At 40.1% G+C, this 27122-nt stretch overlaps 2 protein-coding genes across 7 annotated transcripts in view; one reads left to right on the plus strand and one right to left on the minus strand.

Annotated features, from left to right (window-relative positions):
- The window catches only part of LOC111873668 (nascent polypeptide-associated complex subunit alpha), a 15659-nt gene extending 2737 nt beyond the window's left edge, over positions 1–12922 (plus strand). For both annotated transcript variants that reach the window (XM_023868585.1, XM_023868584.2), the window contains exons 2-6: positions 1267–1533; positions 6058–6177; positions 8308–8403; positions 9038–9199; positions 12735–12922. In XM_023868585.1, coding sequence (XP_023724353.1) covers positions 1279–1533; positions 6058–6177; positions 8308–8403; positions 9038–9199; positions 12735–12752 — 651 coding nt within the window. In that variant the 5' untranslated portion in view covers positions 1267–1278 and the 3' untranslated portion in view covers positions 12753–12922. The remainder of the gene's footprint in view (positions 1–1266; positions 1534–6057; positions 6178–8307; positions 8404–9037; positions 9200–12734) is intronic.
- A 104-nt stretch (positions 12923–13026) lies between these two features.
- LOC111873666 (receptor-type tyrosine-protein phosphatase epsilon) overlaps positions 13027–27122 on the minus strand; it is an 86106-nt gene continuing 72010 nt past the window's right edge. For 3 of the 5 annotated variants that reach the window (XM_023868579.2, XM_023868578.2, XM_023868583.1), the window contains 4 exons: positions 25044–25181; positions 22546–22697; positions 20516–20651; positions 19661–20352 (listed from right to left, as the gene is read on the minus strand). In XM_023868579.2, the coding sequence (XP_023724347.1) occupies positions 20278–20352; positions 20516–20651; positions 22546–22697; positions 25044–25181 (501 nt within the window). In that variant the 3' untranslated portion in view covers positions 19661–20277. Of the gene's footprint in view, positions 13679–19660; positions 20353–20515; positions 20652–22545; positions 22698–25043; positions 25182–27122 lie in introns of those variants that run through there. The other 2 variants (XM_023868580.2, XM_023868581.2) reach the window with 2 other exon arrangements.

The following is a 27122-nucleotide window of genomic DNA, read 5'->3' on the forward strand; positions in this document are numbered from 1 at the left end:
GGTATGATTTGATCCATTCATTAGCTTTGCCAGTTATTCCATAGAAATTTAATTTCGATAGTAAGATATCATGATTAACACAATCGAAAGCTTTTGCTAGATCACAGAAAATCCCTCCCACAATTAATCTGTCATTGAGAGCACTTAAAATATCGTTAGTTAGTTCATAGGTTGCTTTTTCTGTTGTTAGGTCTTTCCTAAATCCAAATTGCTCTTTGAGTAATATGTTGTTAGAATTTAAGTGTTCAAGTAGTCTATTATACATAACTTTTTCAAAGTGCGGTTGGAAGCATTAGGTCAATTGAAAAAATCCAGTGACCTCATCGGGACTTGATTCCGCCACCTTCCGGCTTGTAGCATAGTGCCTCAACCACTACGCTACTACATGCCCCATAATTTTAATTGTTAAAATATAAATTATAAAATGTACTTTTCATTTTAAAAATTCCAGTTAGCATAAAACTTAACATGTGTAATTCTTCTGATATTTTTTCTTGGTGTAATGGTGTATTTCGTATAGTATAACTGTTTATTATAATTTCACTGTAAATTATACTCCAAGATTCATTTGTGCAGAAATTTGATTGAGAACAATGGATTTGGAGTTTAATTGTGCAGGATAAATGTGAGAACTGCCCACATTCAAGCAAATGTGCCAATGCAAGTATCATTGCTTAGCAACGGCGAGTAAACAGTGGTTGCTAGGCATAGCCTACAACAATACGGACAGTGACATGGTTTATGTATGCCTGACTCTAGGTTATAATAAGATTCATTGAGTGGAAGTTTACACACCTGTGTGGAGGCGGGGTCAAATACCTCCACCGTGACCCTGTGAGTTGTAGGAGGCGACGAAAAGGGAAATCTCAAATCTTGAGACAGTAAAATATGGTCGTGAGTCTCAAGGGACTCGGACCCGAGAAAGACTGTGCTGGCAAGGGCCAGCAGCACATATAAAAGACAGACCCGTCCTCTCGGCAGAGAGGGCGCCCCTCAAAAACAATACCGTAAATGTCAAACAGTAATAAATATCTGGTCATGAGCCCCAGATGGGGCTCGACACTAAGACTTACTGACTGGCCGTGAGTCGCAATGTGACTTTGACTTGGAAGTTTACACTGGGGAGGCCGGCACTTCTACATTACCGGTTCCTCCTCTGCTTGAAGTCTCTTTTTCCCTTTTGGAGGGTGTCGACCCCTCCACAGTGTTCAGTGTGCATCAAATGTGTACCCATATTTTCAACCACATTTTTGGTTTGACCTGTAGCAAGTTCTGACAATGCCGGAATTGACTGAATTGGACAAAGCCACAGCATCAATGACTGAGCCTAGAGGAGATGCCTCAGGATCAGGCACTGAATCAGATTCGGATGACACGATACCAGAGCTTGAGGAGCCCGGAACTGGCCAGACTGCTGGCGTATTTCCAGGAGCTTCTGCAACTGGGCTGCCCATAGATATGGTCAGCAAAGCTAAGCAGAGCCGTGGTGAGAAGAAAGCCCGAAAGATTATGTCAAAATTGGGACTCAAACCGGTATGTTACTCTTTTATATATACCAGAAACAATAACATGTAATTTAAATCTAATGCTTTTATGTTCACATGATGTTTCATTGCAGTTATGCTACTTACCAATAGCTGCTGTCTGTGTAAGTTACTGTCAAAGTTAATTGGAAATATTTGGACACTAGGAACCGGAATAGCTCAGTCAGTATAGTGACTGGGTACTGGCTGGATGACCAAGGGTTCAGAGTTTGAGGTCCGCTAGGGTCAAGAATTTTCTATTCTCCACATCATACAGACCAACTCTGGGGTCCACCCAACCTCCTGTCCAATGGGTACCAGGGGCTCTTTCCCCAGGGTTAAAGCAACCGGGACTTGATGCTGACCACTCCTGTTGCTGAGGTCAAGAAAATGTGGTTCTATACATCCACTCCCTCATATGCCTTAATGGTGTAGTGTTTAATAAGTTAAACACAGGGACAACTTTACCTTTATATTTGGACACTTGTTTGTTCATGATGTGTGAATGTTGTGAGTAGTTAGGTTTGGTTATGTTAATTTATATTACCCTATTTCACTAAACTCCAAGGAGCTGAGCCGTTCTTGGGAAGCCACCAATTTTGCATGTACTCAAGAACTTTGCAGCATTTTATGGAATTGAAGGTTAATTACCATGTTCACAGAAGCCCTCCACTGGTCCAAATCCTGAGCCAGATCAATCCAATCCATACCATCCCATCCTATATAAGATCCATTTTAATGTTGTCCACCAACCTGCGTCTTTTTTCTTCCTAGGGGTCTCTTTCCTTCTGGCTTTCCCACCAATATCCTATATGTATTCCTCCTCTCCCCAATTCATGCTAAATGCCCTGCCCATCTCATCCTCTTTCACTTAATCATTCACATATACTTGGAGAAGAGTACAATTTATGAAGCTCCTCATTACACAGTTTTCTCCACCCTCCCATGACTTCATCTCTCTTCAGTTCAAATATTCTCCTCAGCACCCTGTTCTCAAACACCCTCCGTCTGTGTTCCTCCCTACCTTATTTCAGTCTTTGTTTTAAATTATTAATAAGTTAGTGACGGATTTTGCTATATTAATTTATATGCCATCATTTTGCTCTACAGTATAATTTTGTTCAATATTAGAAGCTAAATGGAATCTACAGGGTATTCCTAAAAGAATTGTGGGATTTCATTGCCATATATATCTGTCAGTTTTTGGTGATGAAAAGCAAAACGTATACGGATTCATAACGTGGCTCTCAAATTTTCATTTTGTATATCGCTCTCTTTCCTAGTTCCATTTCTGACAGGCAAACGATGGATTGGACATGCTGCAGGTGAAGATGCCCCCCTTCTCTGGTGGCCACCCCTGTACCCAGATTTCTTCTTGTGGGGATACATGAAGGATATGGTTTATGTACCCCCATTGCCCCAATCATCCCAGGATCTCCGAAACAATCAGTCATGCTGTGGAGACCATCACACCTGAAATGCTGCAGCGAGTGTGACAGGAATTCGACTATCGCATTGATGTGTGCTGGGTAACGAAAGGTGCGCACACACAGGCACTTCAATGGATGCACATAAAATTTGGACAGTTAAGCTTCCGATTGACACGTTATGATTGTACACGGCAAGAAATATGAAATGTATATGTATCTGAAACCCCACCATTCTTTTAGGAACACCCAGTATTATGTGAGATTTGCAGCATAAGACATCTTATGGTAAAATTGTCCCTGTGCTTAACTAATTAAGTACTGTGCCATGAAGACACATGGTGGAGTAGATATATAGATTCATATTTTCCTGACCTTGACACTAGTTTGATGTGAGTGGTCAGCTTCACGCCCCGGCCGCTTTACCCCTAGGGAAAGAGCCCCTGGTACCCATTGGATAGGTTGGATGGACACAGCCGGTCTGGACGATTTGGAGAAGAGAAAATTCTTGACCCTACTCTACTCGAACTCCAACCCCTCAGTCATTCAGCCCATAGCCAGTTGCTATACTGAGTACACTATCCCGGCTCTTTTACAAGACATCTTATATTTTATATTGATTGCCAGCAGTAGTCACAAGATGTGCCTGTTTCTGCCCAACCATGCAAGAAATGTCACCCTGTTTTTAACCAAAAGAATAGCTGCTTCTTTACTTGCAACAGGGGCTGCGCCATAGCTCAAGCGGTTAGTCACTGGCTTCCCACCGTGGCAGCCCCGAGTTCGATCCCGGGTCTGTTTAAGTGGGATTTGTGGTAGACGAAGTGGCGCTGGGGCAGGTTTCCCATGCCAATCTTCATTCCACCAGTTGCACCACAATCATCCTCACCTATCATCTGGGGCTGGTACAATGGGCCAGAAGTGGCCGCAGTACAAGGGACTTAGTCCCACCCCACTAGCAATAAAAAAATACGTCTTGCATCTAAGAGATGAATTTCTTTTTACTTTCCATTTATCACAATTTGGATCATCATTGATAGGCATTACTATGAGGAAATATGAAAAATTCGTTTTTCCACAGAATTATAATTAATTCTGTGAATGAAACTTTCAATTCTATGAATCTTTATAGAATCAGGATGTTATATTTTTGTATTCATCAAGGACAGTGAATAAGAGTGAAAAGTTAGTTTCTGTATGTGAAAGAAGTGTGATAGTGTTAAATAATATAATCTTACACGTCCCTAGAGCACCAACATTTTCAAGTTTTAAAATATCTTGCTACTTTCCTATTGAAGCCATTTTTGTGCCAGCATTTCAAAAATGGTAGTTGAAAATTGAAGCCTGGAAGCAGTTTTTGAGAGCAGGGCAGTGTTTTCTTTGTTGTGTGCATCCAGTACTATCTTAACTGATAATATTGCAAGCCACTGTCTACATTGTTTTAATGTGTGAGTGTGGAACTTGTCCCCATGCAGTATTCATAATTACAGCATGGCAGTTCCTGGTACTGATCATGACTTCAGTACTTGATGGGCTTCTACTTTTGCAGTTTTGTTTTCAGGGGATAAGAGAACATCCAGGGCCCTTTATTAAAAAGATAGAGCTGAAAATTCTATACATTTTAAGATTTGGCAAAATATAAAGTGACCCTTTTCAGATTTCAGCACGCGGTGGCATGGTTGGTTGAGGTACTATGCTATAAGCCGGAAGGTCACAGGTTTGATTCCTGATGAGGTTATTGAATTTTTTTCAGTTCGCCTAATCCATCCAGCCACACTATGGCCCTAGGTTTAGCTCAGCCTCTAACAGAAATGAGTACCAGGAATCTTCCTGGGGGCTAAAGGGCAGCCAGTGTGTAAGGATGGCATCACCTCCATCTGAAGCGATTGTCCAGAGAAAATGTGGGAGACTCAATGTCTCACAACCCTATGGGCCTCCACGGTCTGTTACAGGGAAAGCCTTCCTTTTTTTTTACCCCCTTTCAATTTGGAATGATGGAGATAAGAGAAAAATTTTAGAAATTTGTTGTGTGTTATATATACACAATATACATAATATACAAATATGTACATAATTGTGGCAGCAGTGTGAGTGTTCACAGTGTCTTGATATTCAGTGTGCCGCGTAGTGTGCTACAGCCTAGGGTAAACGGGGTGCCAGTATAGTCACAGTATAGTGGAATTGAGTTAAGGTAATGTTCTGGAGGTGGAACATGGACATCCTTTACATATGCAGTAATGGAACAGATGGCCAGTGTTATAATTACAAAATTATCCACTGTGTTATGACACCAAGCCTCTGAGATTTGTTTTCTATGTATGAACATTTCTTTATCTCCACAAGATACTAGTTGAGAGGGTTTTTAGTTCAGAGATCAAGTGAAGTGAAGTAATGAGGAAAAGGGTGAAGTAATGTGAAGTGTCCTTGTTCGAGTGCAGTGAAACGAACACAAGCACGTGCCTTTTATGACTTCATATGTTTGGATTTGCACTGTGTGTAACATGCTTATTGTATATACTTTGTTTTATGTTGTTGTTCCCTTTATGTTATAGTTTTTCCTTGTCTATATCAGTGTAAGATTTAGTGCCACCAGGCGAGTACCCAATTGCATTAAAATAATAATAATAAAGACCATATATTGGAGAGAATGGAAAATGTATTTGGGAAGTGCATGTACAGTATGTCTGTAGAATGGCTTCCTTCCTTCTGTTGTGTTTTCCCTGTACCCATGTGTACTTTTTAAAACAGTATCTGAGAGTGGAAGTTTTGAAGAACCATTATTAATTCTAAGAGTATGTTCTTCTTGGTTGTAAATACCATGTTGTTTGGAGGAAGGCCACTGTTTAAAGGAATATTTCACCTTCATCTTCAGGGTCAGAATAAATCAAGCTAGAAAGCTGAACTCAGCATGGGTCCTGTTTTACTTAATCATTGAACCTGAAGACAGAGGCATGTGTTGCTCTGAAACATTGGGCTTTCTCCAAACTGTATGATATTACAACTAGGAAGACTGCCCATCATACCCACTGCCGTGAGAACCTTGGTTCCTGTTTTACTAATGCTTCTGGGTGATTTTATATTGTCACAAAGTTTGTGTTTATTTTTTGCAGGTGCAGGGTGTGAGTAGGGTCACCATTCGCAAGTCAAAAAATATACTGTTTGTTATTAACAAACCAGATGTATACAAGAACCCAGCGTCAGACACGTACATAGTGTTTGGAGAAGCCAAGGTTAGTGTCTGTGCTGCACAGTGTTAGCTGATGTACTTTCTCTTCCCTTAAAATCTGTTCTTTATTGTATTGCAATTTGCACTGAAGTAACTAGGGACTTTGCATGAACTATGTGTTGTTCAAACCCCTGGATGAATTTTTGTGTGATTGTCATCAGTGATAGTAGCCATGAGAATCTTCATGCACTAAGGTCTCTTTAATATCTGAGTTGTTCACGCAGGTTTGGAGCATAGATTATTTAACACTACACTGTTCATATTTTATTTATAATGCTGTTGTTAGATGTTACAAAAGAGAAAGCTCATATAAGCAGTGTAATTGCAGTTCATTTTATCTGTATAAAGTCACAGCTATCCCTGTAACAGGCCGCGTAGGCCTGTAGGTTTGTGAGACATTGAGGCTCCTACATTTTCTCTAGACAGTCAGCTCACAGATGGCAGTGAGGTTGTCATGCTTATACACCAGCCACACTTGAGCCGCCAGGAAGATTCCTGGTACTCATTTCTGTTAGAGGCTGAGTTGACCCCGGGTCCATAGTGCAGCTGGAAGAATTAGGTCAATTGATGAAAAGAAATCCACGTCATCAGGACTTGAAGCCGCAACCTTCCAGCTTGTGGGATAGTGCCTCAACCAACTATGCTACCGATTGCCCCCTTTTTTCTATATAAAGAATACTTTTAAAATATTCTAACGTGTTTGGAGTAGATACTTCCATGGCAACACAATAACAGTGGGCTGTTGCATAGACAATGCCGAAACAACGAACGTGTTCTCCCGGAGATGAACAACAGAAAGCCGTTGAATACCAACGGGTGAGATGAAACACGTTACCAGTGTATAAAAAGTGTTCCCGAAGCAACAGATTGCTGAACACATGAGATCGAACCTTGGCGAATGGTGTTTCATATCCGATCCGCAGAACACCTACGTAAGTCGAGTGCAACAGAGCTACAGGATGACAGTTGAGATCTAGCCTTCATAGAGCACAGTTGGAACCAAGCCTTCATACAATGCAGTTGGAAGGTAGCCGCCGCAGAATACAATTAAGGTGATAACAATTGTACGGTGTGTAAGAGTGAATGTCCAATAAAGATTCACTGATCCGAGACCCACGCAAATTCATTTGTCACGTGACAATATGTTACAACTCACATGGGCATGGAGAAATTAGAAGACCAGGTGATGGCCCTGTGTGGGCAGAACATTTTGCATTTGCTTGAAAGCACGGACTAAGTGGTGATTGAGCCAGTAACCTGTGAGGCTGCTTTGAAAACTGTATTTTGTCCATGTGACAGAAATTTATTTTGTGTAATGTAAAAGTAAAACTGCCCTGCGCTTATTTGGGCACCATGCCATGAAGATGTATGGGGGGGTCCGGAGCTGTAGGTCTGCACCTTCTTAACCTTGGCACTCTATGTTGCTGAATAGTTGGTTTCACCCTCTGGTTAGTTAGTTAGTTATTAGAGAGGGTGGGTTTCCCCATACACTTAGACCTGTAGTGGTCCATTTTGCTTCCCTCTATGATTTCTACCAGTCTCTATATCCTACCGGTATTGGTGCTTTCCATCAGTCCCGCCCAGCCAGCGAGACCGGCTCTACTGGCTGAGAAGTATCTATAATGCTTCCCCCATCTACCGGAGGTATTAGTGACTGCTGTTGGGCNCACCCTCTGGTTACTTTTTCCCCAGTACCAATGGAATAGGCAGCTGGGTGGGTCCTAGAGTCAATTTGGAAATGTGGTTGTGAAGTAAGAATCTCGGCCCCTGCTGGAAACTGGAACCCACTTGTCCAGCCCATAGCCTAGTGTCTGCCCCAACTGGGCTATCCTGGATCCTTACGGTTTTGGTTTAATGGTACTGTTGATACGACACACAGTATAGCACTGAATGATCAGATTGTGGTGGATAATTATCGGAAAGGATGGGTAATGAAGCGGTCGTGGCCTAATTTATGATACTGTCTAAGGACTGAGGAAGCCCATGCTGTCAGTGGGTCCTGGCCAAGATTTGAACCAAGAACCTTCCAAGTACAAGTCAGAAGTTTTACTGCTTGAAACAGCTTGGCTGGATAAAGCAGAATGGTAGATATAGGCATTCTGGTCTGAATTATGTGCGCTGTTTGTGTTTCCAGATTGAAGACTTGAATCAACAAGCTCAGGTGGCAGCAGCAGAGAAATTCAAGGCCCCAGAAGTTTCACCAGCAGCTGAGGCAGGAGGCAGCACAACGGTAAGAAAGAATTATGAGGATATGTTGTTCATTATTTTGTAGTGGTAGAATTGCGAGTTTATGTTTTCCTATTCATAATACCCAACCTGACACACAAAGTTCCAAAGGGTGTAAATGGTTTTTAGGTATCATTACCAAAACTATTGATAAACCTGTTGTAAGTAAACACAGTAATATGTGACTGAGTCCTGAAAATGGATGGTGTTGAGTGGGAGGGTATGGCAGTAGATCGAGCCAATGCTTCTGGTTGGTAAATTGAGGGGAGCCACTGTCTGGCTTAGTGCTTAGACAGTCCCTTCCTGTGTTCTTGTGTGTAAGAAATGTATAGAGATTTTAGTTGGAAAACATGGAGGGATGCGAGACAGTTAGGCTGACAGGAATAGATGGGAGGATAATATGAAAATCATACAGAAAATCATTGTGTGTTGGATTCTTCTGGCATGGTGTGTGGCCCAGTGAACACAGCAGTGAACCTTTGGGTTTCTTAAGCAGTGGGGAGTTCATAGGCCTGCTGAACTGCTGTTTCTTATGAAGGAATTGCTAGCCCCTTTACCCTTATGTCCTTGTGCCAGGAGAAAGAATGAACATTTTGCACAGAGTAAGAAACAGTGTGTCATTCTGTTTCTTGCTGTAGGTTGTTGCACCAATTCAGGAAGAATCAGAGGAGGAGGATGTTGATGAAACTGGTGTTGAGGAGAAGGATGTGGATCTTGTAATGTCACAGGCAAATGTAAGCCGTGGGAAGGCCATCAAGGCGCTTAAAAACAACCAGAATGACATTGTCAATGCTATTATGGTAAGTTCAGAAATGTTATGATTTTCTTGTATGGGTCTGTAAGCATAAATTGTTCAGGGCTGAGCATTGAACTCTTCAGTGTGGATCAGAAGTGCTAACAGTGAATTACAGAACATATCGTTCTGCTTAAATAACGTTATTGGTCCTCATAATTACTGGGTTTTTCAGACTTTTCCCATCGTCCAGTATTCTAATAACTAGAAAAAACAGCGTTTTGGAAACTTTACATCATCAGGTGAAGAGGAGACACCTACCCAGTTGGGTGTTAAGGGACCCATACACATACGAGTTTGGTTCGCGAGTCCAACTTGGCTCGGGTTCCAATGAGCCAAACTTGTCCATGTATGTGGGTTGCAAAGTTGGGAGTCAGCTCGTGCGTTTGTGGTGAAATTAATCAAGCCCGGCTCCCAAATCAAGCTCGCCGAGCCAGACTCGTAGGTGTTTGGGCCCCTTTATACACCATTGTCAGAACCCTTTAGAATCAGCATTAGTTGTAGTGTAGGATTACAGTCTGTCTTGTGACTGTAATAGCAATGCCACAATACAGAAGCAAAAAAGAAAATCGCTGTCAGCTTTAGATGTATTTTCAGTTTAGTGTTTTCAGTTTTATGCAATAGTTTTGTCTCTCTTGGGCCATTATTTTGACTCGTGTGTAAAATTAACTTGCAAAAGGGTGAAAAGTGCAGTTAGATAATGCAGTATGCCAGTCTGAAATGACATTAAAGGTTATGCTCTCACTAGAATTTTCCATTCCTATAGTCTTTTAAATTTTGGTTTACCTACTGCAGCAAAATAATCACTTTATGCAGAATAATAGGAAGGAACATAGCATTAAAGTAAATGGTACTGGGACCATAGAAGTGGAACACTACTTGAGGGAAGGCTTCAGCTCAAGAATTGGTAACGGAGGATTCCCTTGTAACAGCAATGCTTGTGCTGTCTAATTTTTCATCTTTTCATAGGACTAAACATTAGTTACAGAAATTGTCCAGTGCAAATAGCAACATATAGTACATATAGCAACGTGCATTTAATTTTCTGTAAAGCACCTTTAATTCAGTTTTTTATATTTATTGAGCCAAGAAAAATTAATGCTGCAGATTCAATTAATTCTAACAGGCTTGCTTGCTGGAGTATAAAACCCCACATACTAAGGAAGAAAATTTAGGAAACGATTGTAGTATGTAAAATATAATATTAAAACTTCGCGGACCGGTGATTTAAATATTTAAATCACCCTGCGGACTGTCATTTTTAAACCTACTATCCTAATTTGTGCACTGTTCACTTTAAAAATTAATATAAAACTTCCTAATTAATTTTATGAACTAAAATTTTTGTAGAACACTTTCCAATGATCCTAAAAGTGCTTGAGAGTGTGATATTTCTGGAAACATTCCCCTTTGTGAAGTGGCATTACAGAGAACTTGCAAATGTAGACATGCTCATTTTTTTGTGAACTGTGGAAACACGGCATTGCCTAGAAAGATGCTTCCCCTTGGAATGTTCACTCTTCACAATTTTCACGAGGGTATGTTTCCGCATATCACCCGAGAGTCGCCCTGTGGGATCCACATGAGGCTTGCATGGGGTGGGATTGGATGGGCACGGTCGCACTAAGTCTGTGTCTGATTCTGGTTCTGCCGCCACCATCTGATCTGTAGCCCAGGGCTTTGCCACATTCATCAGAAATGCTTTGTATTTCAGTTTGAATCAGGGTTTAGATTTTGTGATTTTTTAAATTTTTTACTGTCCCCGCAATGTTATTACTCCCATTATTGTCGGAGCTATGGTCGCTTTTACTGTCTGTGGCCACAATTCTTTGCTCTCTCCTGTCACTGCTGCTCTCTCAAACACCATAACTACACATCTCACAAGGCAGGTCAGCTGGCTCATCAGAAAAGAATTTGTCCTTATCCATACCCCAACACTTAACTACTGGCTGATACATACAGCTTGAAGAGCAACAAAGCATTATCACTTATAGTGGCTTAAGAAAACAGCGAGATCAACTTACTGACAAGTAAGCGAATATTCCAGAGTTTTATTACGCCATTGCGTGCACCTTGGGTGGTGCCAGAGAGATGTATAGTGTGTTGCAGCTTATCGTGTTTTAAAAACCTGTTAACAGGCGAACGGTCCGCCATGTTTAAAAGCAAAAAACCTTTTAAAGGGTGTGCGGTCCGCAAAGTGTTAGGGAAATAAAACATATTTATTGTTCTAACTCCTCCATTTCTGTCTCTATAGTTTAACATTTTTATTGGATCATTATATTTTACAAATGAAGAAGAAATTAAGTGAGTTCCTGGGCACTTATTTTTCTTTTGCCTGTTTTGAATCTGCATTCAGGAACAAGCTGTTCTTTATATCACATATGTTCTCTTTTATATGTTGTTACTGCATCAAACAACAGAATGCACTGCAGTGATGACAAACATCCTGTCGGGTTTCGCATATTAAAATTCAGAACTTATATTGCTGAAAATCCTTGGCAGACTGAGTAGTGCATATATGTTTGATTCATAAAAGGGATCAGAGGAATTTTTTTAAAGAACAAGACATTCAATTTGTTAACCTTGAAATTCAACATTTAAAAACAAGAAATGTGTGAAGTTCTGTAGTTAACCACAGTATGACACTGATGATCATCAGGGTTCAGTGCCAGTTTCTATTCCAAATAAGCATCAGTTCTCATTAAATAAATATGTTCGAAATTTCCCATTGTTTGTGGTATATTATATATATTGCATTTGGCTGAATATTGTCATTTGTATGAGTGACTATGGATGGGGTTTGGATTGGTGACTTGATTTGTTGCACATTTTTAACACATCACTCATGACCACACTTTACTGTTCATTGTTACACACGCACTAGTGTTGTCAGTCTGCTGTATTCTCCACTAGTCATTGCCTGGTAACGGCTTCCAACGGCAGACATTCCCCTTACTCCAGGTTCCCAAGCTCTCCCATGCCTCAGCTTCCAGCTTCTAACAGTAACAGTTCAAATGAATGAATTGTAGTTCTCTGACTCACAAAGTCACCAACCAACTCTTTAACTTCCCTGCACTGCACTAACTCCCAGGCTGGTGGCCATCTCACACCAACCTCCTACTCTTCTGATTGACTCCAGCTCAACTGACTAAACTTTAGACCTGGCCTGCCTGTAACACCTCAGCACGAATCACATAGAAAACACCACTTCCCATTGTTGTAGTTCCATTCTTGCTTGTTAGGAATCTCTTGCCTAGTGGCAGGCATTGTTTATCAGGTCATTATGTAGCAACAGGTCTACATGCAACAATATATAAGCCATAATTTTTCCCTAGTACTGAATGTCTCAAAATTAAGTACAACTTATGTGCAGGTTCTAAAGAAGCAGCCATTGGATTGTCCAGATCTGGTAAAGGTACATCTGTTATCTGTTTAGTGTTAATGGTGCAGAGGGTAACATGATGCCAGATGGAGCTCATTAGTCAACAGAATAACATCCTTATATGAATTGTTTTTAATTTGTGAACCGTTTTTTCATTCAGGAATTGACAATGCCATGAACCAGCCATTGGCCACTGTGCGTTGGATCTCGAAGATTTGCCGTTGTGGTTGACAGTTCTTCTCAGTTTCATACATACATTGTGTGTTATTTTTCATTATTATTTAACAAATAGCCAATCCAATTTCTTTCACAAATGTACATATATGAAGTAAAAGTTTTACTAAAATGGCTTGAAATTTTTCTTTAATCCATGTTTGGAAGGAGACAGAATAATCTGTTCACTTTCAATGTAAGCAGGCAAGTTAGCCCATGCATCTTGTTCAGATGACATGTGACAACACTTGATGAATAACAGGTTATTTTTTATGTTTCTATACCCATGTCCAACTCTTTAGGCTGTGGTATTGAGACATCATTCTTCCTTGTAAATGTTTTCATATAGGGAGTAGATGTATTTTGAAGAACTACACACTTTTACAGATTTTAGAAATCATCTGGCGATCCAGAAACTAGTTTTAATTAAAGTAATATTGTAATCTAAAAGAACTATATAAAATAAAACTATTTTAAAGTACAGAGGATGAACAAAATTGCTAAGGTGTCTTGAAATCATATTAAGGGTGGGAGGGTTCTGAAAGTTCACCTAAATACAAGTTATAAAAGGGGGCATTCAGTTATGAATAAGAGATGTGGCTTGGTTAGTGTATCTGAAAATCTCTAAAACACTGGACACTCACCCAGTCACCACATCAAGGATGCTCACCAACACACAGTGGAAAATATACACAATTCAACATAACATGAAGTACAGGCAGGGTATTGGTAGCCCAGCAATATTTAGCCATGTGAGTGTCCAGTGTGGAGACACAGTCACCTCCCTGCGGTGAAGAGAAAGTTGATCGCCACACAAACTACAGGCAGGGTATTGGTAGCCCAGCAATATTTAACCATGTGAGTGTCCAGTGTGGAGACACAGTCACCTCCCTGCAGTGAAGAGAAAGTTGATCACCACACAAACACACATTGCCAGATACTTTGCACAAATGGTTTAATTCAGTTAGATCATTTGAAGGTTTCCTTTAGAATCTACATATACTTAATGCTTAGTGATATGTCGCTAAGGCAGTGTGCAAGAGCTGGTTTTCCGTGCTGCTTATGCCCATATTCCTACTGTAGGTGTTGGCCATGGAGAACTTGAAAATCATTGTAACTGCCATAACATCATAAATGTATGTGATAAATTGACCAAGCTATCGATGTTAATAGTAATCATAGCATTGCATTATATGTTCTTAGGGGTGAAGACCTAAGATAAGGGCACAGTGAAGGGGTTTCCTTCATTGCAGATATGTGATACAAATTGAATTCTTGGTTCTTCAACCCGTAGCCTAGTCACTATATTGGCTGAGCTATTCCAGCTCCATGTAGTCCATATTATCAAGAGGAAGAGGGGGGCTTACATACAAAGTATTATTACAAGGCATCTGTATAGCTAGTTTATGGGGTGGTAAGACAGTATTATGTGTTGAAGAGGGTTTAGTATTATATTTCTTCAGAGCCTCCTATAGATGCAATATATAAGGTATGTATGACTTCTACAGGGCCTCATCCACGTTAGGCGGGTCCCCTGTTACCACAGCAAGGCATGTCCTCAGGTTGCTGATGGAGGGTAGCTGTGAATATATTGAATAAGCAGTTGCAGACAGCTGACAAGTGATCCTCCAGCTTGGGAACTTGGAATGGGGCTAACAACTCATAAGAAATAAGCTTATGAAATGTCAAAAAGAGCATCAGACCTGGGCAGATTCTTTGGGTAAATGACCTGAAGCTACAGAAAACAGAAACAAGATTTGCTATGTAGCATGTCAGATGTATGTATAGGGCAGGTTTGCTTGTGACAGTTGCAAAAGAACTATCAAAATGTAAGTTAGATGTAGTGAGAGTACAGATGGGGCAGAGGTGGCACCAAACCAGCAGGCAAGTATACCTTTTTCTATGGAAAGGGGAGTGGGAATCATGAATTAGGTACAGGTTTTTTTTTTCATGAATAAGAGAATCATCAGTTAAAAGAGTAGTCTGTTAGTGATATGATGTGAATCTACTGGGTGATAATGTAGATACTATAAAGAAAAACACACAAACTAACTGATGCAAGTAAGGAGGTTGGTCTAGAAGTAAACACAGAGAAAACTAAGTATATGTTACTGTCTTGTCACCAAAATGCAGGGCAAAATCATGACAAAGATAGGAAACAGATGTTTTGAAAATGTGGCACAGTTCAGATATTGGGAATGATAACAAACCTGATTCAGGAGGAAATTAAGAGGAGATTGAACTTGCTACCATTCAGTCCAGAACCTTTTCTCTTCTCGTCTGTTGTCCAAAAACATAAAAAGTAGAATATACAAAACTATAATTTTGCCTGTGGTTTTGTATGGGTGTGAAACTTGGTCTCTGACATTAAGGGAGGAACATAGACTGAGGGTGTTTGAGAACAGGGTGTTGAGGAGAATATTTGGACCGAAGAGAGATGAAGTGACAGGAGGTTGGAGAAAACTGCATAGTGAGGAGCTTCATAATTTGTACTCTTCTCCAAGTATAATTAGAATGATCAAGTCAAGGAAGATGAGGTGGGCAGATCATGTAGCACGAATGGGAGAGACGAATGCGCATAGGATATTGGTGGGAAAGCCAGAAGGAAAGAGACCACAGGTAAGACCAAGACGTAGGTGGGTGGACAGTATTAGAATGGATCTTAAGAGAGGATAGGATGGTATGGATTGGATAGATCTGGCTCAGGATAGGGACCAGTGGAGGGCTCTTGTGAACATGGTGATGAACCTTCTGGTTCCATAAAATGTTGGGAAATTCTTGAGTATCTGCAGAATTGGCGGCTCCTCCAGAAGGGCTCATCTCCATGAGTAAGTAAGTAAGTAAGTGTGTTAGTGATAGGATGTCATACATAGTACTAAGAAGTTGCTGTGTGATACTGGTCTGAATGTTCATGCCCCAACAGAGGATAAAAGTGATGACATGAAGGACAGGTTCTACAAAGAATTAGAATGTGTGTTTGATAAATTCTCTAATACCATATGAGATTTCATTGCTGAAGTGAAACCAACAACTGGGAATGAGAGTTTGCATGCATTTAGTAATGATAATAGAGTTAGAGTAGTAAACTTTGCTACATCCAAAAATATGTCAAAAGTACAATGTTCCCACATCCTGACATTCATAAATTTAATTTGACATCTCCTGGAAAGACAAATTGAGTAGGTGGAAGAACTACTTCTCTCAGGTATTGATATATACATAAGGTCAGTGATGTTAAGCAACTAAGCCTGAAATTACTATTGCAAATTTGAAAGGTATAAATCTCCAGGTAGTGATCAAATTCCAGAATAACTGTTCAAGGAGGTGAAATATTATTGTCTGAGATCCATAGGACTATGTGTACAATTGGAATAAGGAAGAACTGCCTAATGAGTGGAAGGAGTCTTATTATTGTACCAATTCACAAGAACAGCAATAAAGCACTAGTAGTTATCATGTGATATCACTGCTATCAACTTCATACAAAATTTTATTCAATATCCTTCTCTCAAGTTTAAGTCTATATATAGATTAAATTATTGGAGATCATCAGTGTGGGTTTTGACATAACAGATCAACTACTGTTTTGCATTCATCAAATACTGGAGAAAAAATGGGAGTACGATGAGACAGTACATCAGCTATTTATAGACTTCAAGAAAGCTTATGATTCAGTTAGGAGGGAAGTATTGTAAAATATTCTCAGAGTTTGGAGTACCCATGAAACTAGTCAGGCTGATTAAAATGTGTTTAAACGATACTTATAATGAAGTCCTTATAGGTAAACATTTGTCTGATAAATTTCCTATCCATAAAGGTCTAAAACAAAGAGATGCTTTATCGCCACTCATTTTCAACTTTGCTTTAGAATATGCCATTAGGAATGTCCAGGGAAATCAGGTGGGACTGAAATTAAAAGGGACACATCAGTTTCAGGTCTATCCTGACGTGAATCTCCTGGGGGATAACATAGATGCCACAAAGAAAAACAAAGAAACTTTAAATTATGCTAGTAAGGAGGTTGGTCTAGAAGTAAACACATGTTGCTGTCTCATCACCAAAATGCAGGAAAAAATGATGACATAAAGATAGCTAAGAGATCCTTCAATAAATGTGGCACTTCAGATATTTGGGAATGACTATAAGAAATCAAAAACTGATTCAGGAGAAATCAAGAGGAGACTGAATTCAGCTACCATTCATTCCAGAAGCTTTTGTCTTCATTTGCTGTTTAAGAACATAAAAATTAGAATATTCAGAACTATAATTTTGCCTGTGTTTCTGTATGGGTGTGAAACTTGGTCTCCGATATTAGGGAAGGAACATGGACTGAGGGTGTTTGAGAACAGGATGCTGAGAATATTTGGATGTAAGAGGGATGAAGAAAACTGCATAATGAGGAGCATCATAACTTTTACTCTTTGCCAAGTATAATTAGAATGACCAAGTCAAGGAAAACGAGATGGGCAGGGCATGTAGCACAAATGGTGACTAGGAATGCATACATGATATTGTATGACTCCTCATACAGACATTGTTTATATTGGTTTATTTTATGACTCTTTTTTAGTGCCTAATGTAAATGCCACACATTTCTGCCTATTATGTCTCATCTGTAGGGACTTGTGGATACTGCAGGGCCTAATTCAAACACATGGTCTCTCTCCTTTGTTAGTGTGTGTGTGTGGTTTTTTATGCCTATCATAATAGCACCCCCTCCAGGCCCTCACAGGTGCTTTATACCTATTACAGGTACATAGGGTATACCTATGTAGCATCTATATGAGGTCCTACAGAGGTGTCACGTTGCGTCTTTATAGCCCTAGCCGTAGTCCATGGGTTTACAGTCACATTTTGAGTGCGAACACTATATAGAACGTTTACGACAATTCTGGTTTTTGTTGGTGCATTAACACACAGACAAAAAGTGGAACAGTATAGAAATAAAGGATCCTTATTTCCCATAAATCAGTCAGTGGAACAAAACAATTTACTGATCTGTCTCCATTAATTTATATTATCTCAATTGCTCAATAATTCTGTCACTGAGCATGAAATTTCGATTCCTTAAACTTTGTTGTGGTTCATATCTTTCTGTGGAATTAAGTCTGTTGCGTGTCACTGCAATCGTGAACCGTTTGACTGGTGATGCCTCACTTTCCTTATTGCTGCTCGACGTCTGCTATGAAGGAATCCTTGTCACTGAGTGTAAGGATGCTGTATCTGGTTGCAAGTTCTCAAATGTTCCGATGCACCTCTGATACCCCGCTGGTTCTCGAATGTATTCAGCGAATAGGTGCATATATACTCATAGCTAGTATTACAAGAAAAGTCTGGATATATGTCGAATTATGAGGAATGAAAGAGTCATCTGAACTGCCAATACTTTTGAGTTAGGACAATGGATATACAGCTTGTGATATTGGGTGGAGAGGCAGAGACTAGTATTACAGGGACAATGAGAGATGTGTGCTAGCCTTCACTATGATGATGCAGATTTTCATCTAACAGCTTGTACTATGGTGGCATACAGACATGTCTATATAGCCTGGGTTATAGGCACATGCAGGGTTGTATCTCTCTGCCTGTCGTACATTATGAGGAAGTGTACAGCAAATTCACAGACATTATGGACAGATAAAGAACTGTCTGCAAGTCAACTTTTATGAACATGGTGATGTGTCAGTATTAACTATTAAAATGAGGACGTAGTTAGACATCAATGTAGACCTTATAAGGAAGATGAAACGTACCTTACAGCCATGTTTTGGGGATGAAAAATGCAGGTACATAGACAATACAAAGGCACATGTAACATAATGCCATCAATGAAACCAGTACCATGAGGATGTTTAACAGGTGTTTCTACAAGCCTTTATAAGAATACATGCAGACAGGTTGTATATTTGAGTAAGGGGTGGGCAATGACTTGAGGCCGCCACGATGATGCACAGTTTTGTAAGTAAGAAATTATCTGAAGAGAGGTATTCTGGAAATGCTGTGTGCATATCGTACTATTGCTCTTCATATATTAATTGAGAGATATTTTCAAATAAAAGTTGCCCCAAAATATTTTCTCATGTTTTAATTGTGGCATAACTGATACATTTTTGGCACATATACTCATAGTATAAATTGTCAAAATATAACACACTCCATCTTCTAGCATAAAGGAAACAACTTACACTGAAAATTAATTAGTTGCAATGCAAAATTATACTTCTGTTCCTTCTGGGCATACTGCTCACTGACTGTCAGCGCCCTCTCCTTCCTGGAGCAGATAATATGACCTTCACTTTGTTAATCTGTATGAATTAAGAGGTTCCAGTGGTTTATATTTAAACCATAATATTTGTAACCAGTGTGTCTAGCGACCTCCGTAGTCTAGGGGTAACGTTCCCACCTCATGACTCAAGGTACGCGGGTTCAAACCCGGCGGAGGTTGTGGAATTTTTAAGGGTGGAAAAATTCAGGGAACAAGTCCTCTGGGAGGGACTTTAAGCCGTGGGTCCCGTGTCGTAGATTAACGGTACGTAAAAGAACCTCATGCCTCTAGGAGGCCTCTGAGCTAAATTAGGCCAAAAAGTTTCCCGCCCAAATAGTTTCCAATGCCTCCGATAGATGGGGGAAGTATCAGGTACCACTGCCAGAGGAGGGACGACCTCGCTGACAGAAAGGGACTAATTATTAGATACCACTGCCAAGTAGAGGGTAGAAACCTTGCTGGCAGAAAGGGACTAAAGTATTAGGTACCACTGCCAGAGGAGGGACTAACTATTAGATACCACTGCCAAGTAGAGGGTAGAAACCTTGCTGGCAGAAAGGGGCTGATAGTGAGCACCAGTATCGGTAGGGGATGGAGACGGTCGAAATTAAAAGGGGGATGTACAATAGACTATCAGTCGCGGTGCATGGGGAAACCCACCCCCTCAATACTGAATCACTGAACTGAACCAATGTGTCTAAGGAACTGAATTCACACATATGTATGCAAAGTACAGGTCTACCATTACCAAAGAACACAATTAAAAATTGAAGCTTGAATATTTTTTTATATGAAATTCTAAGAAACATATGCTTTTCAATGAAAAGGCTGATCATTATAAGTGACTTGGCTGCAATTTTTTTTTAAATTTCCTCCCCCTCTATCAGCACTCAAAATGCTATACACTTTGTTTCATTATCCCAATAAACAAGTACATTAAACATAATTTCTTCCTAGTTACTGGTCCTTTTCAACAGACAAATCTGCAAATCTGCGTTAGCTACGGCTTGTCTACAGATGTGAAGAACGAAACACAAAGTTAATGATACACAACTATTCGAGAACTTTGGATTAGGTGATATTTTTCAGTTGAATGTTACAATGGTTCTACACATGCATCTTAGGCACTTATACTTCAAGACTGAATCAATTCTCTACACAGACAGAATATGAAAGTGTGCATATTTGTTTACTTTACTGCAAATTGGGTTCTCCCTTCTTGAAGTCAGTTGAAGTTAGCGTATGTTTGAAATGAGTTTAGATAGGTTATGGCTGCTTCATACAGGGATTCAAACTGCTCCTGGAACAGGAAGAAACAAGAATTTTATAACCCACATTTACTTCCAATATGAATATTTACACAGGTTATAATCTCTATAGTAAAGTCAGAGATAACGGGTAAAAAAAAACAGGATTAAGGCTCTCTGTATTTTACTATGTGGAATATTTTTAACAGTACTCACAAAAGTTGGCACAAACTGCTCTCGATTCTGACGCACCATCCGAACAGCATGGCAGACATCACACTCTTGTTCCAGTTTAATTTTCTCCACTAGAAATGCCAGTGCCAAGAAATATCCACATGCATTTGCACCATCGCTGTAAAAATTCAGTCATTCATTAATAAGGGTTAATGCAGAAATATTAATATTCTTTTGGACCTTTAGAGATGCAGAGAGAGCTCTTGGGCATGACAAAACCAGTAACTGCAGGGAAACCCTCATGTAAGATTTCTTTGGGGAACAGTAGATCTGAACATTAAACTGAGTGAGATCTTAAATGGAAAAAATTTGCACTGAGAATACCGACTTAGGATCTTTGAAACTGAACACTAGAAAGAGTAAATCTTGAAGAGGAAACATCAAATAGAGATGCCACCTTATCAGGACAATATGAACATAGTATTTTTTTTATTATTATTCTTAGTAGAGTGAGACTGAGTGCACTTGGTACTGCAGCCACTACTGGTCTACTGCACCTGCCCCAGATGATATATGATGGTGATTGTGAAGCACTTGATGGAATGAAGATTGGCAGGAGAAACTGAAGTACTTTGTGAAAACCTGCCCCAGTGCCACTTTGTCCATCAAAAATCCCACATGACCACACCTGGGCTCGAACCTGGGCCACCACGGTGGGAAGCCAGCAACTAACAACTTGAATTATGGCGCAGCCCTACAAAAATAGTAAACAGTTATCACATTTAATGTGATGGCTAAGGTCTGGTGATGCAGGTGTGAAACTGATGCCAGGAGTATATTTCCTCTGTGAATTTTTGTATTAAAACTTAAGCTCTGTTTAATGCCTTTTAATTCCTCCTTTCTAGTACAACAACTACTTGAGGGAATTAATTTCAACATGAAGATTACGTACCAAATGAATTAATGATTCTGTTATTCACTGCATGCTTTGCTACAGCTAATTGTAGTTGATAATGAATGATGAATTGTAGAAATGTGGTTATGCTTGACTGCGCCTTATTTTATGCTATTTTCTCTACTTTCAAAGAGATGGGATATCTCAGCTGTTATAGTGAAAGGCAATGGGCTGGACGGCCTGAGTTCGACTCCCAGAAGGGGCAAGAGATTTTTCCCTTCTCAATAACATTGAGACCGGCTCTGAGGCTCACCCAGCATCCTATTCAATGAATATTGGAGGCTGTTTCCCCCCTGGGGAAAAACGGCCAGGGCGTGAAGCTTACCACTCTCAGCCATCTTGTGCCAAGGTCAAGAATGGTGGCACTATACCTCTAATCCCCCATATGTCTTCATGGCATAGTAATCTATATAATAAAGTACAAGGAAATCTTTACCACACCTGCCTTGCTTTAATCTGGAGCAAATAGGATGAAAGCCACAGTCACAAAAATCAGTCCATCCCTGGATTTGAACCATGATGTAGGAACAGCAGCTATTTATCTCACACGGTATGCAAGATTGTGAATCTCAGTAGATGGAAAATCCTACATTAAAATATGTTATATTATCTTAATAAGTTTTACTCTTTGCTTGTTCCATTTGTGTGCCACAGCTGCCTGGTGCTGGCTCACTAGATTTCTATTGGCACAGGTATTTAGATTTTAAATTTACCTACATTGAAACAGGAGTTGGTATAAGGATAGGATACAAACTTGATGGCTGGGATTGTGTTCCTGACAGGGGCAATATCTTTCTCTTCACCACAGAGTCCCAACCAGGTCTATAGCACACCCAGCCTCCTATCCAATGGGTACAGGAGGCGATTTCCCTGGGGGTATGATTACCAAATTGGGAAATGCATATAGGAGTTCATGCAAATCAGATATTCATTGAAAAATCATTATAGAGGACATAAACATGCAAACAATATGCATTATCATTTTGAGACATCTTCCATTTGAAAGTCAGCCTTGAAACAAATTTCAAGATTACAAATTTAGACTCTTTGATTAAAGATTGCACTGAAATTAACTATCCAAGCATTTTGAAGGACCAGACCACAATAGTTTACTCACAGGCAGGTTACAACTATCGGTCCATTGCCACCATAGAGCCGCTCAGTTTCATGCCAAAACTGCAACATGACAGAAGTTGAAGGGGGAAGCATCTCATTACTCTTCCATCCATTCAGTTGTAAGATGTGTACAATTCTATCCTTTGGCTTACTCTAAAACAAACAAATCATTCTTTCTGTCCTGTTCTAATCAAGCTGTCTACTTCACCATTCTTCATATTCTTAAACATTCACAAATGATTTTAACAGTTTCAGTCTTATTTTATGGATTACCAGTGCAGTCAATACTTCACTTGCAAGCCTGAACTGAAGTCTCATTAGCAACACAAAGGGAAATCAGGATGGAAAGGTGACATTAACTGTGAAAGCATTAAACCTGAAGTGTCGTGTATTATCCCTACCTAACATTTCAAGGTACACTAACATTCTCCACCATGTTGTGCACTACTGAAATGTGAAGTCCATTATAATCTACCCAATTAAGACATGTGGTGTAGGAACATGTTACTTGTAAAGGTGCGTCCACATTACTCATGCTCGTGTGACTCGCTATGCTCATGAGTAATGTAGATGATATGACAAGTCACAAGACAAGCAAATTTTTAATTTTTAATTTAAAAACTATAGCCAATAAATTAAAATACGACTACAGCCTATACACACTACAAGTAAATATACGGATCCTCATGTGCCGAAGCCTGGCAAGCAACTGAAATAGTGTGGACGAAGATTTACGAGCACAAGTAAAAGCCAGAGGAGCACGAGCACGAGTAATGTGGATATGCCTTAACATTCAAAACAGTGAATATTTGCAGTGCCATCTGCTATCATGCTCAGATGCAAAATTCACAAGTAGTGCAATCTGCACCTTTTGAAATTCCCAGCAAGCATCACCATGCCTGTCCACAAGGCCATCTCACGAGCCTGTCGCTGATCCCTGTTCTCAGCCAGATGAATTCAGTTCACACGCAGATATCCTATTTGTTTAAGATGCGTTGTAACACTATTCTCCTATCTATACCTAGCTCTTTACCTTTAGGTTTTCATACCAAAATGCTGTATGCAATTCTCCCATTTGTTATATGCTTTGCCCATAACATCCTCCCTGATTTGACCATTCTAATAATATTTGGCAAGCAGTGCAGATTATGAAACTTCTGATTAATGTGAGAAAAATTTCACACCCATACAAAATGTGAGGCAAAATTATATGTAATTTTGTGTATTTTAAACCAGAAATCTGCTGGAGCCAAATCTGGCAAATACGGAGGATGATTAAGGACTGTGATACCTTTTCTGGCCAAAAAACCATGCACGATCTTCGATTTATGGAGTGGGGCATTGTTGTGGAGGAGCGACCAGGAGACTTGCTCTGGATATTCAGGTTGAATTCGAAGAATTCTCGCCCACAAACGATTGAGGACTCCGAGATAATAATCAGAATTCACTGTTTGACCTTCTGGCAGAAATTCCTTGTGAATGATTCCTTTGGAATCGAAGAAAATGATTAGCAGTGTCTCTACTCGACTCTTCTGCATGTGCACTTTCTTTGGTTTCGGCTTCTTTGGGGCTCAACCACGCTGCACTCTGCTGCTTTATGAGAGGCTCATATTGAAAACACCATGTCTCATCACCAGTAACAACTGATTTTGTAAATTCTGTGTCACTTTGGGCTGACCATTACATCTTTGCAGTGTTCCACTCTGGCATGTTTTTCACGTGGAGCATCTTCAATGTCCCCCCTGCTGTCATGAAATACAGCATACCATTGAAAAATGTTTGAGCGACTCAAACAATCACTACTGTACACACTTTTCATCGTTCGTACACTTCTCTGACTGTTTTGCTTATCTTCATACAAAATCTGATGTTGGCTCTCTGTTCAACCGCCATTTTCCGACAAGTGTCAGAACAGTACTGTTACATTCAGGGTCAGAACACATGATGCAGTGATGCGTGCATCTTGAAATTATAGACATCCGCAGCTGAAACTTCAAGAATCTTAACGCCATAACTCGCCTACAGATGGCATTGCAGGGTGAATTAAAAAAAAAAGGGTTCTAACGGATCCTGGACACACCGTGTAGATCCACATCTTAGGTAACAGAAGGGAAGACAAAAGATTCTGTTGTCCCATCTGCTGTCTAACATTTACAGTTTAAAACACATTATTAAATAGATTAAAATTAACTGAGAAACGAGAAATGTCAAAAGCAGTGTAGAAAGATTACATAAGAGATATTATGTTTTGATCTGACATATAAGGAATTTCAGTAGGACAGGAAATCAGTGAATTGTATGAGATTTGAAGTTCACAAGGCAGTGACTACAAAGAGGTGTGACAATGTGTAGACTGGTACACCACTATCTGACTACATGTTGTCACATCACAAAGGGAAGTAAACTTCAAGTTCAAGTTTAAGTTGTATAAAGAGAGGTGACTGTACAGTTTTTACTTGACTCCTAGTGTTCTACTGTGGTCAGAATAGCTGTACTTACTGCAGCATCATTTTCTGAAAAAGAAATGGTGTGAGTTGACCAGTGTGTGGCTTTATCTTCCAGCTTCAATGTGATTCTAATATAAGGGACTGGGTTCATGTGGGACTGCTGCTCCATGGGCCAGAATGCACACACATTCTGAAAAAGCCATCATCACCATATGACTACCATAAAATGAATGTATATACATTGTAAGGTAAAGGCATGCAAAAGAGTTAATATTTAAGGCTGACAAGATGATCTTCACAAGTAGCATGTCGGATCTGAGATTCTCATGGTGATAACTACGAAGAGGACAACCATCTGAGATGTGACACCATGCAGTCTGATAGGAGTTCTTGTAGGAAAGTACTGCCTCCATCTTCAGGGTCCAACAGTAAACCAATAACTAAAGATGGAGGTAGTATGTTCCTCCAAAGCACTGACAAACTTGTACCAGATGTGGCATCAAATTCCAGAACATAGTATTCTTCATGTAGTGTATCAGTTAATGCCTGTAATAAATAAATTATATGTTTCTACTTTTACAACATATATGCGTGCATTCATACTTGTGTGTGTATAAAGCTAAACTCCAATTACCCAACAAGCTTAGGCCTACTGGAAGATGGCTCAGGCAGGGTACAATGCATTATATGTATTTATTAGGCTTGAACCTCTAAATTAATCTGTTATGTAACAAACTAAATATCTGGATATTTACTACATACTTATCAAAGCTTCAGAAACTGAAGATTTAATATCTAATTTGCTCACATTAAGGCATAAGGGTGTCAGCAGAACCAGTCCTGTGCCAGAATGATTCAAGCCACAGTAGTGACACCTCTTTCCTTTACTTACTTACTTACTTACTCATGGAGCTGAGCCCTTCTTGAGGAGCGCCAATTCTGCAGCTACTCAAGAATTTCCCAGCATTCTATGGAACCCAAAGGTTCATCACCGTACTCACAAGAATCCTCCACTGGTCCCTATCCTAAGCCAGATCTATCTAATCCATACCATCCCATCCCATCTCTCTAGTTAGTTAGTTAGTCAGTTAGTTAGTTAGTTATTGGAGAGGGTGGGTTTCCCCATGCACTTAGACCAGTATTGGTCCATTGTGCTTCCCTCTATGATATTCTACCAGTCTCTATACCCTACCAATATTGGTGCGTACCATCAGTCCCGACCGGGCCAGCGAGTTCACCCTCTACTGGCTTAGCCGTATCTATAATGCTTCCCCCATCTATCAGAGGCGTTAGAGACTACTGCTGGGCGAGAAATGTCCTTGAATTTGGCTCAGTGACCTCCTTTGGAGATATGAGGTTCTTTTACGTGCCGTAAAGCTACGACACAGGACACACGGTTTAAAGTCCCTCCTGGAGGACTCGTTCCCTGAATTTTTCCGCCCTTAAAAATTCCACGACCTCCGCTGGGTTTGAACCCGCGTACCACGAGTCATGAGGTGGGAACGTTACCTCTAGACTACGGAGGTCGCTATCCTATCTATCTAAGATCCATTCTAATACTGTCCACCCACCTATGCCTTGGTCTTCCCTGTGGTCTCTTTCCTTCTGGCTTTCCCACCACTATCCTATACACATTCCTCATCTCCCCCATTCGTGCTACATGACCTGCTCACCTCATCCTCCTCGACTTGATCATTCTATACTTCTTTTGGCTTATTTTGGACTTCACCCATCGTCCGGTATATAAAAAAGACAAAAAAAACCACAACGTTTCGGAGACTGGATCTGTCTCCGTCTTCAGGTGTATAGGGAAGGTTTAACCTACTCAGTTGGGCCCCTTAGAAAGAGCTAGTCTCAATCACTGGACAAAACTTGATCTGTAGAGACAACCTATGAACAACCGACAACCGGTTCCATCAGTGGGAGCTGATTCTTTGTATTTCCTGCATCTGCTGTTGCAACAGCAGATACAGGAAATACAAAGAATCAGCTCATATGGCATGTTCATCCAATCCGATCAGCCAACCCAGTTTGGATATTTCTCCCACATGGATCCCCCTCATCAATGAAGAGGTTAACAAACCAAAAAATATAATTTCATGAATATTAGTGGTTCCACTACTACTGCAAG

This window comes from Cryptotermes secundus, unplaced genomic scaffold, assembly GCF_002891405.2.
Source record: "Cryptotermes secundus unplaced genomic scaffold, Csec_1.0 scaffold1382, whole genome shotgun sequence".
NCBI classification, from domain to species: Eukaryota; Metazoa; Arthropoda; class Insecta; order Blattodea; family Kalotermitidae; genus Cryptotermes; species Cryptotermes secundus.